This window comes from Sminthopsis crassicaudata, chromosome 2 (assembly GCF_048593235.1).
Source record: "Sminthopsis crassicaudata isolate SCR6 chromosome 2, ASM4859323v1, whole genome shotgun sequence".
In the NCBI taxonomy this organism is placed as follows: Eukaryota; Metazoa; Chordata; class Mammalia; order Dasyuromorphia; family Dasyuridae; genus Sminthopsis; species Sminthopsis crassicaudata.
This window is the reverse complement of record NC_133618.1, coordinates 50,597,050-50,615,237: the sequence shown is the minus strand read 5'-3', so window position 1 is coordinate 50,615,237 and position 18,188 is coordinate 50,597,050. Positions and strand designations below refer to the sequence as shown.

At 47.8% G+C, this 18,188-nt stretch overlaps 1 protein-coding gene across 3 annotated transcripts in view; it reads left to right on the top strand.

Moving 5' to 3' along the window:
- Positions 1–17,829, top strand: part of ZNF469 (zinc finger protein 469) — a 687,769-nt gene extending 669,940 nt beyond the window's left edge. For all 3 annotated transcript variants that reach the window (XM_074286232.1, XM_074286231.1, XM_074286233.1), the window contains one exon: positions 4,045–17,829. In XM_074286232.1, coding sequence (XP_074142333.1) covers positions 4,260–17,072 — 12,813 coding nt within the window. In that variant the 5' untranslated portion in view covers positions 4,045–4,259 and the 3' untranslated portion in view covers positions 17,073–17,829. The remainder of the gene's footprint in view (positions 1–4,044) is intronic.
- Positions 17,830–18,188: the final 359 nt, after the last annotated feature.

The following is an 18,188-nucleotide window of genomic DNA, read 5'->3' as shown; positions in this document are numbered from 1 at the left end:
CAATAAGTTGAAACCATCCTTATTTTTTCCCAATATTAAAATAGTATCAGTGGAGCACTCCACTTAGAGTGTTCAGAATTTCTTTTCTTCCTATTGCTTTGATTTATTCTTACTCTTTTTCTTCTTTAGAATTCCTCATTGGTTATATAGGACCAACCTTATGTGATGGATATAAACAAACTTCAACTCTCAATAGGAAGGAAAGGAAAGGAAAGGAAAAGAAAGGAAAGGAAAGGAAAGGAAAGGAAAGGAAAGGAAAGGAAAGGAAAGGAAAGGAAAGGAAAGGAAAGGAAAGGAAAGGAAAGGAAAGGAAAGGAAAGGAAAGGAAAGGAAAGGAAAGGAAAGGAAGAAGGAAGGGATGGAAAGAAAAAACAAGGAGGGAAGAAGTAAGGATGAAGAAAGAAAGGAAGGGAGGGAGGAAGGGAAGGAAGAAAGGAGAAAAGGAGGAGGAGGGAAAAGAGGAAAGGGAAGAAAAGGAAGAAAGAAAAAAAGAAGGGAAAACAATGGAAGGAAACAGGCACTTTGCTAAGTACTCTATATTTCATTTGATCTTCAAAACATCCTTATGAGATGGATGCTATATCATTATCATCCCTGCTTTACAGATGGGGAGGGGGGGAGGAAGCATGGTAAATAGAGGTAAAATGACTTAACCTAAGATCACAGAGCTAAGACATCTCTGAAGTTAGATTTGAATTCACATCATCCTGACTGTGGACTTGGGACTCTACCCACTACACTGCAATAGCTTGGCTCCAGAAATTATAATCTGTAAGCTTGTTCATTTCTGTGCTTTTTGATACTTTTGTCATTTCTTCTTAAGTGAGCTGAGACTAAGATTTAGCAAGATAAGAAGCATGTTGCTAGGTACTTCCTGATATTAATTTTTAAAACCACTACTAATAAAGATCAAATGAAAAAAAAAACTATTAGAAAACTTAAAAGTGCAATTGATGAATCAATTCCATACTCCCCTCCTCCACAAAAAAACCAAAACGGTCTCAATCAACACCACCCATCCCTCCCCTAAAAATTGATAGAATAGGCAGAAATTTTAAACAGTTTCCTGAGATGGAAAAAAAATCTTAACTGTAACAAGTACTTTGTCAACTTAACTAAACAAAAAGATGTGGGACTGAGCAGAGAACAAAATGCAGCTGAAACAGAACGGGATTCCTACAGGAGCGCTGGAAGCTGGAACAGACACCATTGTGTTCTTGATGATATCACTGCCTGCCTCCCAAACTTCCATCTCTGCTTATGCCAGTCCTTCAAGATCAAACCCAAGTGCTATTATTGACCTTATGAGAGTCGTTTGCCTTTATGCCCCAGAGTTTCCTCTTCTGAACAGTGAGGGAGTGGTGCTCAGTTACCCCTGAGGTTCCTTCTATTATCAGTCTATGTATGTATCTAGGATATAGAAGGATATAGCTGTGAACTTGGAAGTAGGAAGGAGGATGGTCAATATTTTGATAACTATTCAATGTAATAGTTTCCACATGTCTATATACGTATGTTTATATATTTACAAATATGTATTTGTTGTATATATGTCATGTGTTCATTGTATACACACATACACATTGGAGGTTTTGCACTTATAATCCTAGATATCTTATTTGATGCACTAAGAAACATGATTCTGAGAAAAAGTTCCTGGATCTCACCAGACTGTTGCCAAAGGGGACCAGGTCATAAGAAAGGTTAAGAGTACCTGATCTAGAACTTCCTTCGTGAAACCTTCACCCCAGTTAAAAGAGATCCTTCCTTCTAATTCAATTCAGTTCACCAAAGTTATCAAAATAAAAGGGAGCTACCCCCTTTCCCCAAGGAACTTCCATTATACTAACCAAAAATACCTACCTAACACAGACAATAGAATTCTCTAGGGATGACTCCCTCCTCATGTCCTGCATCTGTTCAACTTTTCCTCCTCTTGGTATTCCCAGGATTTAGCAAAGTGTTTTAGACATGGTAGGTGCCTGCATTATCAAGTTGCAAGAAGCAAAGCTGAAAAGAATCGAGGTGAGAAAACTGAAGCGGGCAGAGATTAAGTGACTTGATTACTTAGTGGACATTTGTTGCTCTTGTTATAGGGGGAACAAGGATGGTGCATTGCTGGCCCCACTACCTAGCCATGAGATAGTGATGTCCGGGTTGGCTGAAGTTGTTTCCCATCTTTTCTACCCCACACTTTGCTGCTGCTATTGGGAGCTAAGTCCTACTCTTCTTGTCCCATGGTCAAGATGGCAACCTTTAGCCTTGGTCTGGGCTTAAAGGGAGAAATACCCCCAGAAGTGTTCATGGATTCTTCTTATTTTAAATTTAGATTTGTCTGTCTGGATGTGTGTGTGTTCTGATGCAATAGGGGAAATAGTAGGAGTTCTCACTAAATGTTTCTAGTCAGAAATGGAAGGGACTAGAGAAAGAAATGTTGGGTTGTGATGGTGAGAGTTGGATACGTTCCATATTCCCATTATATGATTGGCTGTGTGTATACTTCCATGGATGGTTTCACTAGGAAGTTCTGAGCATCTGACTTTGAAAACCATTAGTCTACAGTGGGAGTGAACTTGAGGGGAAAAAAAAGGAAAGGTAGCTGTTGAGTGGTGGGTCTAAAGGAAGGTCTCAAAGTGACTTTGGGGATCAAAGATGCTCCTGGCATGAGTATGAATATGAATATGGGACCCCTTGGAAAGGGTCCCAAACAATATTGTCTTCATTTAATTCTTACAGACCTGTATGGCAGATTGGTTATTGGTCAGAATCTTCATTCTATAGCTGAGTTGAGTGATTTATTCAAAGTCACAGGAATGGTTGATGGGAGAGGTAGTGGTCTCAAGAACATGGGCCTCCTGGCTCCCATGCAATGCATTTCCCACCTCACTTTGCTGCCTCTTGGATATATCACTTTGAAAAAAGAAGCAATAGGAAAAACTAGCATGATGGGGCATGGGTGAGTGTGGATTAGAAGGGGGTGAGTAGGGTGCCACAATGTGCTTACAACTTTAGACTGGGAGTGAATATCTGGCTTCTTTTCTTTAGAAGGAGTGGGGAAGGATACCTATCCTGACACATACCTCAGGAAGAGGCTACCTTCATCACATAGGCCTTCCAGACCTAATAGTTGTCAAGACTCTCTCCCAAAGGCTGACTTTTGTGGGACCCATTGTCCCCAACTTGCTTTCTGGTTTGAGCACCCACTTAAGGATCAGCTGGGGGATTAGTAGTGATGAAGCATCCCCCCAACAGTACATTAAGCTTTAGTCCTATTCATTTCCTTCCCTCCTCTGCTTTTTTTCACTATGCTCTCTAAAATCCTGCTCAGTTGTTAATAAACTCCCTTCATCTTAGAAGAATCAAGGTTTTGCCTTGCCTATAATCACACAGCTAGTAAGCACCAGAGGCAAGATTTCACTCTTATCTTCCTGACCTCAAGTCCAGAATTCTATCTGCTATGCCACCTAACTTCCTCCAAAAATTGTCCTAAATTTGCATCAGTAAGCATCATATGTAATGTGGATAAACTGGAACCATTCCCAATAAGATCAGGAGTGAAACAAGGTTGTCCACTATCACCATTACTATTCAAAAATTAAGTTTCATGGGTTTGAATCCTGTCTCTAATACAACCTGTATGACCTTGAATATATAAGTCATAAACTTCACATATCTCAGTTTTTTCATCTATAAAAAGACAGGATTGAACTAAGTGACCTCTGAGGTCCTTTCTAGGTATCTCTGATCTCATGTAGTAGATTGTTAGAAAGGACCTTGGACAACAACTAGTCCAGTGCCATCTGGGCTCCCACTGGATTAAGTGCTTCCCTTGTAGAGGGTCCCAAAGCCAGCGAGCAACAGAATTGGGACTGTCTGGTCTATCAGTCCACTGGCGTGGTTTGGTTTCATTGGATAGGTGGATTGGATGGATAGAGCCCCAGGGCTGGAGCATTTTGCAGTCCTTGAAAGGGTTATGTTGTCCCCCTAGCCAACCTGCTCATTTATGTGTTTCCCAGACTAACTGATGCTGTCCTCTCATTTCAGGCTGTGTCTGGAAGTATGAGAACGGCCCTTGTCCTAGTTGCCAACCTATATTTCTGGAGCGGTGAGGATGTAAGCGGGGTCAGCTCCCGGTTCCTCTGGCTCTGGAGCCACCTCTGAAATACTTGAAAGTGGGGAACCATGCCTGGAGAGAGAGAGTCCATTGCTGAGGATCCCAGGGCTGCCATTCCCTTCTAGCCCTGCCCTTCCCCAGTACCATGAAGGGAGAGACACAGCATGTCTATTCCATCAAGGATCCTGAGCCCAGCTCCAAGGAGCAGGAGAAGGACTTTGGATGTCATGGTAGTTTGGATGGAGGGGAACTCAATAGTCCCCAGCTTGATGGACTGCCCAAGGCAACCTTGCCCTTTAGCATCAAGGACAAAGAGCCCCACAGCCAAAGGGAAGCTGTGATCAGGCCGCAGCAGGCCGGGAAGATCGACTTCAAGTCACTCCACAACAGGCCCAAACTGCTGAGTGATGGCCCGTGGAACGCCGGGAAGGGGGCGCTCCAGTCTCCCACGGGGAAGAGCAGGGTCCGGGATAAAACCCGGCGGTCTGGGAGGGGGGAGCGAGGCCATCAGCAGCTCTACAGGCTCACCATCGCCAACTCCCGAGCCAACCCCACCATTGGCATTGCTTACCCACAACAGAAAGTGACGCCACCAAAAAAGTTGGAGGTCAGCAAGAACCCTGCATCGGGAAGCTACCGGTTCAACGTCCCCAGCATCCCAGAGCGTGAGGCTGAGCTCCGGCAGGAAGAGGTCGGCTTTGGCAGGTACTTCCAGGAGGCTCCCTCCAGCCTTACCTCCACCAACTATACCTCACAGGCCCCAACCACCACCCACCCACATCACAGCAGGAAGGACCCACAGCCAACAGGCCCTCTGCAGGACAGCCCCAGCCTGGGCAGGCCGCCACACTACTTGGAGTTCCAGGTGACCAGAGCCGACCCCTGGCCTTCCCCAGAGAAGAGCTTCCCAGGTGCTAACTATGACGTGGCCCCCAGCAAGCCGTGCCCCTTCCCCGAGGGCAGCAAGTCAAGCTCCCATTGTTTTGTGCCATTTCCATACCCATTCCAGGTGTCCGAGCCTTTCCCTGTCGAAGCTCCCGGCCACGACTACGTGGGGGCTTCCCTGGCAGCTCACCACGGGGGGTTCGGCTTCCACGCGTCCCCCAGGGACTGGCAGGAAGACCTGCTGGCCAAGAGCGCCTTTGACAGTTTGTCCCAAGAAGGCCAGGCCTATTCGCTCCCCTCGCAGTCGGCTCCCTTCCTGCATGCACAGGCCCAGGGGGCTCAGCTTCCGTCTCCTCTGCCCTGCTACAAGGGCCATGGAGACCCACCCCCTGACCCGAACGGTGCTATCTCTTCCTCTGGTGCTAACGACCAAAACCCAACTCCATTCTTGGAAGGCCAAGGCATTTTCTCGACAAGTTTACACGGTAGCACGCCCAAAGCCGTCACAAAGAGGCAGTCCTCCGCCAAACACCGAGTCCCCAGCCCGAGAACGCCAGCGCCGAGCAACGCTCTGAGAAGGAACGTACCACAGAACTCGCTCCCCCAAGTGCACTTTCCCAACAAAGTCTTTGGAGGTTCCCCGGCCAATGGCATGAGCCCCGCATCCATGCCTTTGGATGAGGAGAGTTCCACAGTGACTGAGGGCCACTCCAAGGTGGCCCAGCTGTGGGACGGAGGCAATAAGACGTTTACTACCCTAGACTCAAATTCGGCACTTTATTCCACCACCGCTGCTGCTGCTGCTGCTGCTCCCGGGGTCGGGAACCAGTTCCCTTTTGAATGCCAGACCAGTTCTGAGCAGAGGCCCCCTGTTCAGAAGGGTGCCCGGGTGCCATGGCAGCAGATTCATCTCACCTCTGCCATCCCCACTCCAAACAGAATCGAACCCTCGAGACAGTTGAATAGTCCAAAGCTTCCCTTCCCTCCGGGCACGTCTGAATGGCAAGGAGTAGGCAAGATGCCTAAAACAGCCCAGCTGTCCGGCCCTCCGGGCTATCCCGGGAAGATGCGAGGGGCCGGGGAAAAGATCCCAGCCCAGAGAAGTGAACCCATCCAGCTGAATGGGGGTCCTACAGGGGTTTATGCCTACGAGGGGCTGAAGGAAGCCAGCTCTCCTTCCTGTGATACCAGGAACAAACCCTTGTTCTTTGGGCTAAACCAGCCTCAGGCTTCACCCAGAAGAGCTTCCAAGCTCTCTCTGGTCCTGCCCTCACCCGGATTAGTAGCAACTTCTCCAGTCAAATCCCCTCTGCCCTCCCCTCTCCCCAATCCCACAAGTAATAGCACTTGTTCTTCTCTGTCTCCCCTGTCCACCAGTCCTGTTAATCATAGCTCAGAAGACAGCCAACTCTCGGTCCCACTTGCCCCTTCCTCTTATTTCCAGCCCCTCATTCACCCAAAGGAGAACTGCAAGCCTTTCCACTCTGCAGACACATCGAGCGACCTAGCCATTCCTTATCCACCTGAGGCCATGAAGGCCTTTCATTTCCCCACAGATGGACCAAAGGAGGAGACCCTCTTTAAATGCCTTCAGGACAGTCAGTTTCCCAGAGCAGCCGCTGATATCGGCAAAGGAGGTCTGGACGGCTTTGAAGGGGGCGAGCTGCCCCCTTATTCTTCCCACCACTTCTTAGGCAACTCAATCAGCAGCGCTAGCCTGGACCAACTGGACGTGCTGCTGACCTGCAAGCAATGTGACCAGAACTATAGTAACCTCGCCTCCTTCCTGGAACACCGGCAGTATTGTGGTTTACACTCAGCATTCCTGGCCGAGATGCGAGATGGGCCGAGACCGAGCGAGAGCCGAAAGCGCCCTCCGGACTCTCTGCGAGCTCCCCAGCCTGGGCCTGGACTCACGGGTCCCAAGGGACCTTCTGATCCCCACTCACATTTGCTCAACCCCAACAAGTCCTCAGATTTCATCTTAGATGGGGAGGGTAAGGGAGAAAGCAAAGAGGACCCTTTAAAGGGAAGCTTCTTTCCAAATAACTTGCCTCTTATGGCTTCTGACTTGGAGATAGAGGACGCCAAGCTGGACAGCCTGATCACTGAGGCACTGAATGGCCTCGAGTATCAGTCAGACAATCCAGAGATTGATAGCAGCTTTATTGACGTTTTCACCGACGAAGAACTCTCAGCCAACAAAGGTCTGGGCAACTGCCAGTCCTACAAGACCAAGGAAGGAGCAGGACCCGAAAGCAAGGCCAAACACGGGGCCCCGGATGGGGGACAGCCTCCACCCCCAACAACCAGTCACTGTGAAGAAGGCTACCTGACCAGACGCAGAAGCCAAAGCAGACTTGCAGAGCAGCCGCCCCCTGAGAAAGAACGGGCATGCAAATCTAGGGAACGGGGCAGAGGGAAGAGGGTCAGTCTGTACAGGAAAGAACTGACTCCCAGTGAAACCCCAGGGGCGGGAGGGAATAACAAGGTGGGGAAAGCAAGCCGGGGGAGGCCAAGGAAGAAATTCAGCAAGACAGCCTCTACCCCAACCCCTCCGAAAAGGTCCAGCTCAAGGGAACTCAGAAAGCAACCCCGAAGAAGCAGCCCTGATTCAGACCCCGATGGAGTAGCTAACACTCATACTGGACCTAGGAGTCCTAAGCGGCACAGGTTCTCCAAGAAGGAAGGGAAGAGGAGGAAGGCTCGCAACGGTACCTGGAGCAAAGAGCTTATTCACAAAATTGTACAGCAGAAGAATAAGCCACATAAACTACAAGTCAAGAACAGCCGAATCATGCAGTTCTCCCTGGTGACCCCCAAGCCCGTCCCCATGGCCAAAAGCGGGCAGTTTGGGGAATATGATTATATCTCCGATTCGGACGAGGAAGGAAGAGGATGTTCCCTAGGGGCATCCAGGAAGAGACAGCTGGAAAATCCCAGCATCAATGGCAAGCCCAGACATAACTTTTTAAGACGAAATCAAGGAGAGAAGGAATTGGGCCAGAAACGGGGAGGAAAGAGATATCAGGATTCCCAGGAGGACCCAAGTGATGAAGCAGCGAATAAGGAAGAGATTGTGTCCTTGAGCCCAGAGAATATTTGCCAACCTTCCCCTGCTGATGATCAAAGCACTAATCCAACCACCAAGATAGAAAAGTGGTCCCAAGGCACCGAGAAGGGAAATTCTGACAATGAAAAGGAAAGCATCCAGGAGATAAGGAGCCCAAGTGACCCTGATCACGCTTTGCCTCTTCCCGTCACAGGACTTCCACAGCTTCCCAACCACGGGGACCCTCCAACAGAAAACTACCCCATGCTAGAAGATTTTCCCAAGAAGAGCAAAAGACTCAAAGTCTTGTCAGCCAAACTCCTACCAAGTGGCAAGTCCAATTATTCACCGACCGATTACATAAATGAAAATGGAAGAGCTGTGACTGCAGAAGAAACAATGCTGGATGAAGATATTATCAGCTCCACGTCCAGTCAGACTGGCAGCAATGAAAAAGCAGCCTCCAAGTCCAAGATGGGAGGAACCCAAGTGGACGTGATATCCCCGGAAATCTCCGAAAGCCCAGCTCTTTCCACTTTGCAAGACACCTCCCACAATATCGAGCCTCCATTTTCTCCTTTTGATGAGGACCCTATGAAGTACCAAACTGAAGAATTAATTAATCCACCACAGGTTTCAAACTCTATGGATCTCGGCTACACAGAAACCAACATGGAATTCTTAAAGAACCACGACTCCAGTGCAGATGCTAAAGACTTTGCCATCCCCACTGACTGTTATAATGGAGATCCTATCGGGATTATGCTCTCCAGCAAAGGACATGATTCTTATGAGAGCATCACTAATGAAACATCCCCTGGGCAAAAGGATTTATCAGATCATTACGATGGTGACCTGTATTCGAAACCTTTAGTTCTGGCATCACCCCACGGAGACAATATGTACCTAGGTCAGGATGACGCTGGCTCGAATGCCTTTGAGCCCGGACCCTCCAAGGGGTCCTATACAACAGAATCTGAACCAGGCAAAATCTCTCCCCCATTGAGCTTTGATTCATCGTCTATTTTCAGTAGCCTGCCTGTGGCCGGATTTGACACGCCTCTCTATGGCAGCATGTCCCCCAGCAAGATCAGCTATATTCCTTTTGCCTGCGAGAGCACCTCCCCAAGCAAATCCACTGAGCTTGAGCCACAGTACCCACCATTTCTCCATGAAAAGGACTGGACTCTGGAAGAAGTATCACCAGTCCTGTCAGATGACATGGGCCATTTTCATGACCTTTCAGTGGAAAAATCACTAGATAAAAAATTTCCTGATGAAATAACTGTAACTCATAGCCCAATCCCATTACCAGGAAAGATAGGAGACTATAGCGTACCTTTTATGAATAACATATCAGAAGATGAGCTGGAAATCAAGCGATTGGTCACAGAACTGGAAAGTGAACTTCAAACTAGCAAACTTGACGATGCAGCGCCTGGCGTCCTACATTCTCCTGAGCACTTTATTGCTTTGGATGCACCTGAAACAACAAAACAGTTCTCACCTTCACCTCTGGGACAAGAATCTGAACATGAGAAACATTTGTTCTTAACCCATGAGCTCACTAACCTTGAGGGCACAAATCTTGTAGCGCCCAAAAGTCCTGGTGGAACAGATCCAGGCGAGGACAAAGAAGTGGCCAGCATGGATGGAGACTATGGAAGTCATCAGGAAAGCTGGCCGTGTGCCATATCATTTGACCCACTGACAAGCATGTCCCCAAACGCACGTGAAGATACGGTCACTCTAGATCCTTTTGGTTCCCCCTTGACTTGTGACCAGTTTCAGCTCGAGCTCCAGGAAGCTGATATTTCAAAACAGACCAGCTGCTCTGAGATCGAAAATGAATCCCTCATTAGTGCTGACCCCTCCTTTTCTGATGTGTCTGAAAACCCAGAGCCTTTAGCCTCTGCAGAAAGCTTGACAAAGAGCAGCCCCATCCGAGAATCTATGAGCTCTGAAAATAAGGAAGCTAGCAAAATAACTAAACAGGACCCTCTGCAACTTCTCCCAGGAAAAACCAGAGAAGACGTGTTTCCTGAGATGTCTCAAACACTCAGTGAGCCACCTGAGCTAGAAGTATTTGACCATCCAGTAACCTTTTTGAAATCTGAAATGGTTTTTCAGGATGATAGAGTTCCAGTTCTGGAAACCACTTCATCTCTGGATGCCAGAAATTTCAACACCTCAGAGGAAAATGTTTTAAAGAAAGCAAATAGGGCAGAAACTCCTCAGAGCACAGTCAGCTCCCAGCCCAGTGAAGAAGATCCTATATTGGAGGGGAACAAGGAAGTCATGGCTTCCATCTCTTATTCGCCGATATCAATCTGTGAGAAGACTAGCAACCCAAAAGCTTCATTATTTGAGGTGCTGAGTTTGGCCAAAGATCCAGCTTGTGGTAATGAAACAGAACCAGTGTCCCAGGATTCAATAGCAAATCCCCTCCAAGAGCTCCAGCTCTTTGTGGCCAGGACAGTCCAAAATAATGAGGAAGAAAAAATGCCCTCTTGCCTCACAGAGATACTCTCTGCCAGTCTCCAACTCCCAAGCGCCAGCCCTCCTGATCTGAAAGGGGAGAGTCAGGAAGATAGGCACATGGATTATAATTGCAGCAATGATGATGGAATCATGGAAGATGGACAGACGGCACCTCTAACCCCCACAGTTGGACTTCAGCTGTTCACAGAGACAGATGATGATTTGGATTTACTCAGTGAAACAGAATCATTCCCTTTAAAGCAGTCCATAGTAGGGAGTCCTAAGGCACAAAATCATGTAACCCAGCTACATCAGAGTCCAGAACCGGATGGTCTTCACATCTGCTCAGATGGTGTCTCACAAAACACCAATTCCATCCCATTTGGTGACACATCTAACTTCCCAGTGGCCAAATTGACAAAAAGGGAAGATCAACCCAACAGAGACCTAGAGCAAGACCATGGCATTGCAACCTGGATATTGAAAAAGCACCAAAAATTCTCATTAAGCCCTGTCTCTCATGAGAAAGAGGAACTGGGTGATCCAATCACAGAGATACAGGACAAAGGCAGTGCTTTGGGGGAGGAGGAGAAGCTGTTACCCTCTGCTAAGAAAAGCAAAAGAAGCCCTGAGAAATTACTTGATGGGCTAACCGTACTGTCTGCTTACTCCCCAAGCTCCAAGCATCTCTTAGAGAACGACCACTGGAAAAAACAAACGATTTCAGGATCGTTTTCAGAAGAAGCCAGTGTCTCTCCCAAAAAGCACCTTCAGACCCCTCTCTCAGGGGAAGACTCAGCCCTCGGTCTTCCTTTGCAAGCAACAGTTTCTGGCCAGGAATGTGTACAGCGTAATGAAGCTGAAGACCTCTTGACTACTATGGATCCTCAAGCTGAAAAAGATGAATACGGTATCCTGCTACATGATCCAGAGAGGAAATCATCTCCTTGGTCTTTGGAGAAAACCATCTATGATCCTGAGAAAAGTCTAAAATGTGGCCCTGCACAGAGCCCAGTAGAAAAGAATACAGGTGAAGATGTTCATTTAATTCAGCCAATGTTTCAGGACCAGATCATCAGGCTCTCCCTTCCACAAGTTGCAGGTGGCAATGGCAAATGCTGTTCGGAGGAGGACATTTTAAATAACCAAGTGGAGCCTGGAGAAGAGAAATTGAGGACCTCTCCTAATCCCTTTGACCCCAGTCATGCTATTTCATCTCCCCTGGCAGAAGATGTCTCCCCGAAAGCATCAGTACACGACTCCACCATTTCCTACATTTCCCACTTGGGCCAGGATGATGTTATCAGAAGAACATCCTTAAAATGCACCTGCATAGAGTTGGAATGCCCCCACCATAAGGAAAACCAATCAAGATCCCTCACCGATGTGACTCTCAATATCCACTCCAAAGGGGAAATTGAAGTTTACCCAGAGAATCTCAGGCATTCTCTGTTTAGCAAGGAAACTAAAGTAGAGCTTGACCCCATTTCTCAGCAAGAAAGAGAAGCTAAAAACAATGAAAAGAACTTGTATTCTGTAACTGTGGACCCTAAACTTATAAAGATGCCTGAAACCATCATTGGAGATCCAAAGGATGCCCGTCTTTTGGCAGCAACACCAGTGAGCTCCTTCGATTCTGCTTCTCCAAGTATGGACCCAAGAAAGGACAGTTTAAGCATCGGTCCTTTTAAAAGCCAAGGAAATGAGCCACCAGAATCTTTCATCGGTGATATGCAAAGCCACCTGGATCCCATCCCAGAAAAGAGTAGACTTAAAAAGAAACCACCACCTTTGAGGAATGGCCAATGGAAAAGAAATCCCCCACAGTCAAATGAGCTACAAGTCACATGCGATATCTGCTCCTTGTCCTTCAAATCCAAACCCGGCTTGATGAGACACAAAGCTGTGAAACATCGGATAAAAAACGATGGCCCCTCGCTGCCAAATAAAACAACCAGATCGAGCTCTGCTCCTTTGGAAAAGGGACCAAAAATATCAAGACACTCTAAGAAAAGCCTAAGGGCCATAACAGTGAAAGAGAAGGCATGTGATTCCCTAATCAACAGCAGCCCTACTCCTGGACCACCTCTGGAGGAGGAACCCAACACCCAGGAGGTCAGTCCAGGGCTAAGTAGCCTCAGGGTTGCAGCTCCTCCAGTGACCCCAAAACTCCTGCACTCGGACTTGGTGAATGACAAAACAAAGCTACAACCTCAGGACCTGGAGTCTGGGAAATCAGACAGATCATACGGAAGGAAGCCCAGTCCTAAAAAATTGGACAGGAGGCGAAAAGGTAGGAAGCGCCAAAGCAAAGAACCTGCAGACTTAAGCAGCGATTCAGAAGGGAAATTAATTCGAGGAGTGAGAAAAAAGCAAGTGAAAAGATTCCCAAGGAAAAAGGGATGCTTTGAGGAGTCTGACTTGGAGAAGACTATCCCAGAAGTCACTCCTGATGTGAGTTTAACTAAACCTGACTCAAGTTCATCATCTACCATTGCCAGTTATCCTGGGCAGCCAAATAGTTCCCTCTCTCCACCGGGAAAGAACTGGTCTTATTCATCTCTCAGCACCAAACCAGTCCAAGAGACTTTCGACGATGTGGCCGCAATGGGAAGTCAGATACTATTCACAGAAGAGACACTTGGTCAGAAGACCATCTGTGATTTGATAAGTGGTCAAGGGAGAATGGAGAGTCTGTCTACAAGAGATCACGTTCAGATTTCAGAGGAATCCTGGGAAAACAATTTCCTGAGGCCCGAAGAGGAAGGGCTGTGCGGTGTTTACGATGAGATGCATGAAGATACTCGTGGTACAAATGTAGAGGAATACACCTTGGAAAGAAGGAAGTTAGAAGACAGTCCATTGGGAAACTATGATTTGCCCTTGAAGCAGGAACCCTTAAGTCCTGCTGAGCCAGACGTGCCCTTAGCAGCTTCAGATCTGGAAAAAAGGAAGACCGTATCAATCGCCAGTTTACCTCCGGTCTTCTCAGAGGATACTGTGATGGACTCAGAAGTCCAGCGGGAGGGGGAGCAGGGCAAAGAGTCCTTTGCCAAAGATGAGACCAAAGTGGACCTCCAACACTTATTTGATGATGATGCGACATTTTCCCTTCTCTTCCCAAGGGATGATCACTTCTCCCGGAGGAAGTGCACCCGTGTTTATGGGAAAGGGCCCAAGAAACCCAAACCAGTTATAGAGACCAGCAGCCAGGCGGTGGGGTCCACAGAGATGTTCTCTATCCGCCTGCCGTCGGATCTCAGTGACACTGACTCTTTCTGTGTCACCCAGGAGGACCCCTGCAGTTATGAGTCCATGTCTTTCCATGATGCCTTTTCCCTAGATATGTGTCATGGGAATGACCCCTGGTCTCTAAGTCCTGGCTTAGGGACTCATAAGCCAGACGGCGAAACAGATGGGGACCACAAAATGGGCCTCAATCTGGATGATGACGAAATGCTGACCTATCTCTGCCCAAACAACAGGCTGGAAGCCATCCCCAGCTTGCACATTTCGCCGGCTGTTTGGAATGACCTGGAAGTCCTGGATCACTGTAACGAAATGTCTTTCAAGTCGCCTTTGGAAGTTAAGAATGAGTATTCTCTGGGAGAAGCAAGCCCTGAGCCCCCGGAGCTGGAGGTGGAGACCTATGCTGGCCACATGCAGAGGACGCCCGGCTCCCCAGAGCTTCATCCCATCGACATCGAGCTGCTGAGCACAAAGTTTGAAATGAGAGACATGCATTTCTTTAGCACTTGTGAAGACTGTTCAGGCCAGTCTGACCCAAGCACTTTAAGTTTCAAGGTGAATGAACACACACAATCTAACAAAGCAAAAGAAGAGGAAGGGAAGAGGGGGAGAAGTCGCAGTGACTTGACCATCAAGACCAGGGAAAAGCACTACAAGTGTAAAGTGTGCTTCCAGTGGTTTCTCACCCTGGGAGAGCTAGACTTTCACAAGCTCACACACAACCCGTCTCCTCCCCCAACGTGCTACATGTGTGTCCAGCGGAAGTTCAGTTCCAGGGAGCAGCTGAAGGAGCATTTAAAAGGGAAACATGCGAAAAACAAGGTGGGCCTTTGGGCCTGTGGCATGTGCCTGAAGGAGATCTCGGATGTCTGGATGTACAACGAACACCTACGGGAGCACGCTGCCAAGTTTGCCCGGAAAGGTCAAGTTCAGAAGTGCATGACGGGCTTGTCCCCCTGCTTCGGAGAGGACAATGCAGTCACTCAGTTTCTGAACACCATCATGAATCGGAAGCCCAAGCCCTCCCGGGGCAAGCGCTCCACTAGTAAGAGCAAAGACCCCAAAGTTCCTGAATCTAAAGGAAGTCCAGACATCACTGAAGGCAGCGGCAAGAACAAGCCCTTGGCTCAGACCAACACTGCCGCCAACAGCAGCTTCCCTGCCACAACCACCGCCTTATCTGGTTCTTCCAAAGTAGGCTCTCCTGATCCCGGATCTAGTGGTGAGCCCCTTTCCAAAGTGGTCCCCATGCACCCGCAGTGCAAAGATCCTTCTAGGGATTGCCACCACTGTGGAAAGCAGTTCCCCAAGCCCTTCAAACTCCAGCGCCACCTGGTAGTGCACAGCCTTGAGAAAATCTACATATGCACGCGATGCCCCAAGTTCTACAAGGAGACCCGAGAGCTCCGCAGCCACCTGAGCCAGGAGCACGGTGTGAAGGAAAAACCAGAAATCAAGCACACCACGCTGTATGCGTGTGAACTCTGTGCTGATGTAATGCACGTCATCAAAAAGTCCTTCATCTGCAGCACGTGCAATTACACTTTCTCCAAGAAGGAACAGTACGAGCGACACATGGAGAAGCACCTTGCTGAAGGGAACCGGACTTTCAAATTCAGGGGGGTGATGAGACCCGGGGCTGGGGCCAGAGAGGGAAAGGAGAAGAAGAAAAAGGAAGTCAATTCCCTGGAAAGTGTGCCCCCCAACAAAAAGAGGAAGCTTGTATTTCCCAACAGCCTCCCAGGGCTAGAGGCAGAGGGGATTCCACCCCCACTAGATCACCGTGTGGACAAGTCTCCCCCAACCCTGCACAAGCCCTTCCTAGAAGGAGCACCTGGCTCCCCGGCAAGACTGTCCAGTGAAGAAAAACCCAAGGACCTGATGGGCTGCTTCTCTGATCACTTGGACAAAATGGAAGGCTGTCCCCTTGAGCTCTTGCAGTTACCTCCACCCTGCCTCTCCCCACTCTCAGACACCCCAGAAGAATGCAAGGAGAGTAACAGTATGGCACTGCTATGTGTGCAAGAGCCAAAAGATGCTCTCCCTCCAAGCCCCACTCCTCTTCTAGAAGCAAGCAAGCTGGAACAAGATCTACCTATACTCGCGATTGAAAAGACTGAAGAAGTTCATGAAAATCTAGCATTTCACCTGGTGCCAGTGCAAAGCAGACGCACAAATACTCAAGATAAAGCAGCAGTGAATGCTGACAAAGAGACATCTGACTATCCCAGTTCCCCAACTGAGACTCCTTTGGTGAGGACAGAGAAGAAAACCTCCACATCACACAGCAACAAGACGGAGGCTGCATGGCCCAAAGAACCCCAGAAGGTCCCAAGCAATGGCCTCAATGGAGCCACAATGTCCCAGAAGGAGAGTTCCTCCAAACTTAGTTCTACAAAGATTCCCCATCCTGCCCAGCCCCTCAAGGATCGAACGGCATCACCGATTCTAAATAAAGTCACCAAGGACTCAGCCCCCCAGCAGAAAACAACAGCGAACCATGTCCCCAAAGAGGCAACCTCCAGTACATCCATTAATGAGGATGTACCAAGGCCCCCCACCCTAAAAGCCAAGCCCAATCAGAGTCCTCGTTCTAAGGACAGCATTGGGAACAGCGTCAAAGAAGGAGGTGGTAGTCAAACAAAACCCACTGGTACCCAACTCAAAAGTGAGACAGCAGTGATCTCAACTAAGCCAGACCACAAAGATCTTGGCATATCACCTGACAAGCCAACTTTGAGCATCTCTGCCAAAGGCTCCTCCAAGAGACAAAAAGAACATAGGAGCTTGGGACACAAAGGGAGCTTGGGCTCCAGAGAGAACATCAAGGGTGATGTGAAGAAGAAAACTCCAGAAGCAGGCAGGGACGAAGGCCCAAGAGACTTGAAAAAAGCAGAGTGGACAAGTAATAACAACTCCATAGCATCCTCCAGGAGGCGTGGGACTCAGGACAACCGAGTCTCCAAATCCCGACCTTCAGGGACAAGCAGCCAGCTCAAGAAAACCGTGCCTGACCCTTACAATCAAAAGAAGGTAGAAACTTACCACCACAAAAGGAATGCCAAATGCAAAAAAGGGATCTTGGGGAAATCTTTCCGGGAGGTGGTACCCAAAGGAACTCCCTCGACCCTCCATAACACTCTCAAGAGGAGTAGAACTGTCCAAGGTGCTAAACCTGCTGAAACTCATAAGTATAGGACAGTTGAATCCCAGAACAATCTCCTAAGCCAACTGTTTGGCCAAAAATTAACTAGCTTTAAAATTCCTTTAAGAAGAGATACTTCTGAGTAATTTATGAAAGTGACTTGTACTGCTCCTCAGCTGCCATCGCAGGGTTGGTGAGGGGAAAAAATGATCAAAGCATTACATTCATTTGTGTAGCATGGTTTCTCTGTCTAGCTTAAATGAACTTGCACTGCTATCTGTGAAATAGTTTGCTTTGTGTCTACTAATCTTTTTTTTAATTCACCTGATTTATCATGCAAATGCTGGGACTTTGATGTCTCCAATGATTTCCATGAACTAAAATTGTAATCGCTTTGGGCAGCCTGAATTGTCAAGAGCAATTCCTTTCTTGCAGAAGTGCTGAGGTTACAAGGGTACAGGCCGATCTCGGCTCCCTTGGAGACTGTGTCTGTGTTATCTTTATACAAAGTACTTGAAGAGATGAACTTCATTCCATGTGCGTCTTATTCATAAGGTGCAGTACACTGTAGAAAGCAAACGTTCAACGATTTTGCACAAATTATCCTGTACAATTCGTTTAATTAGAAACTGACAAAGCAGTACATTTTTGTTATTGTTGTTATTGTTGTTGTTATTAAAACTACAACACCCAGCCCTGTAAATGAAATTGGAGGGAGGGTGCACAGCTTTCTGTTTAAAACAGTCATTCCCTGCATAGCAAAGTTATCCCATTCTAGCTTTGACATTGTGTGGGCCCTCTCATTTCAGACAGCGGTACCATTATTTGACCACTGTAAATGCTGCCAATGGATGGATGGGAAATGCCAGTTGACTAAAACCGCACCTTGAAATTTGTGACGAACTTTTTTTCCATTTGGAAAATGGAGAGAACTGGGCTCACTTGCCACCACTGACTGGTGTTGTCTCCACAGTCCCCGAAAGCACCAGTTTGAACCTCTCACTGTATAGAGTAAGCAGCTCTAAGCATCAGCTTTCTGACTATGCAGTTCCCGGTACTATTTTCATTTTTTAAATGTGAATACAGACTTCCTTGATTTAAAAGAAAAAGAAAGTGGTGGAGAGGAGATGAGGTCCAAGAGTGACCAGTGGGACACAATTTGGGCCTGTACTGAAGGGAAATGAGAGAGACTGATGAGATCCTAGATGATGTCCCATTGTACTGGTCCCTCCACCACATCACGCTCACTTAAGGTTCTGTCA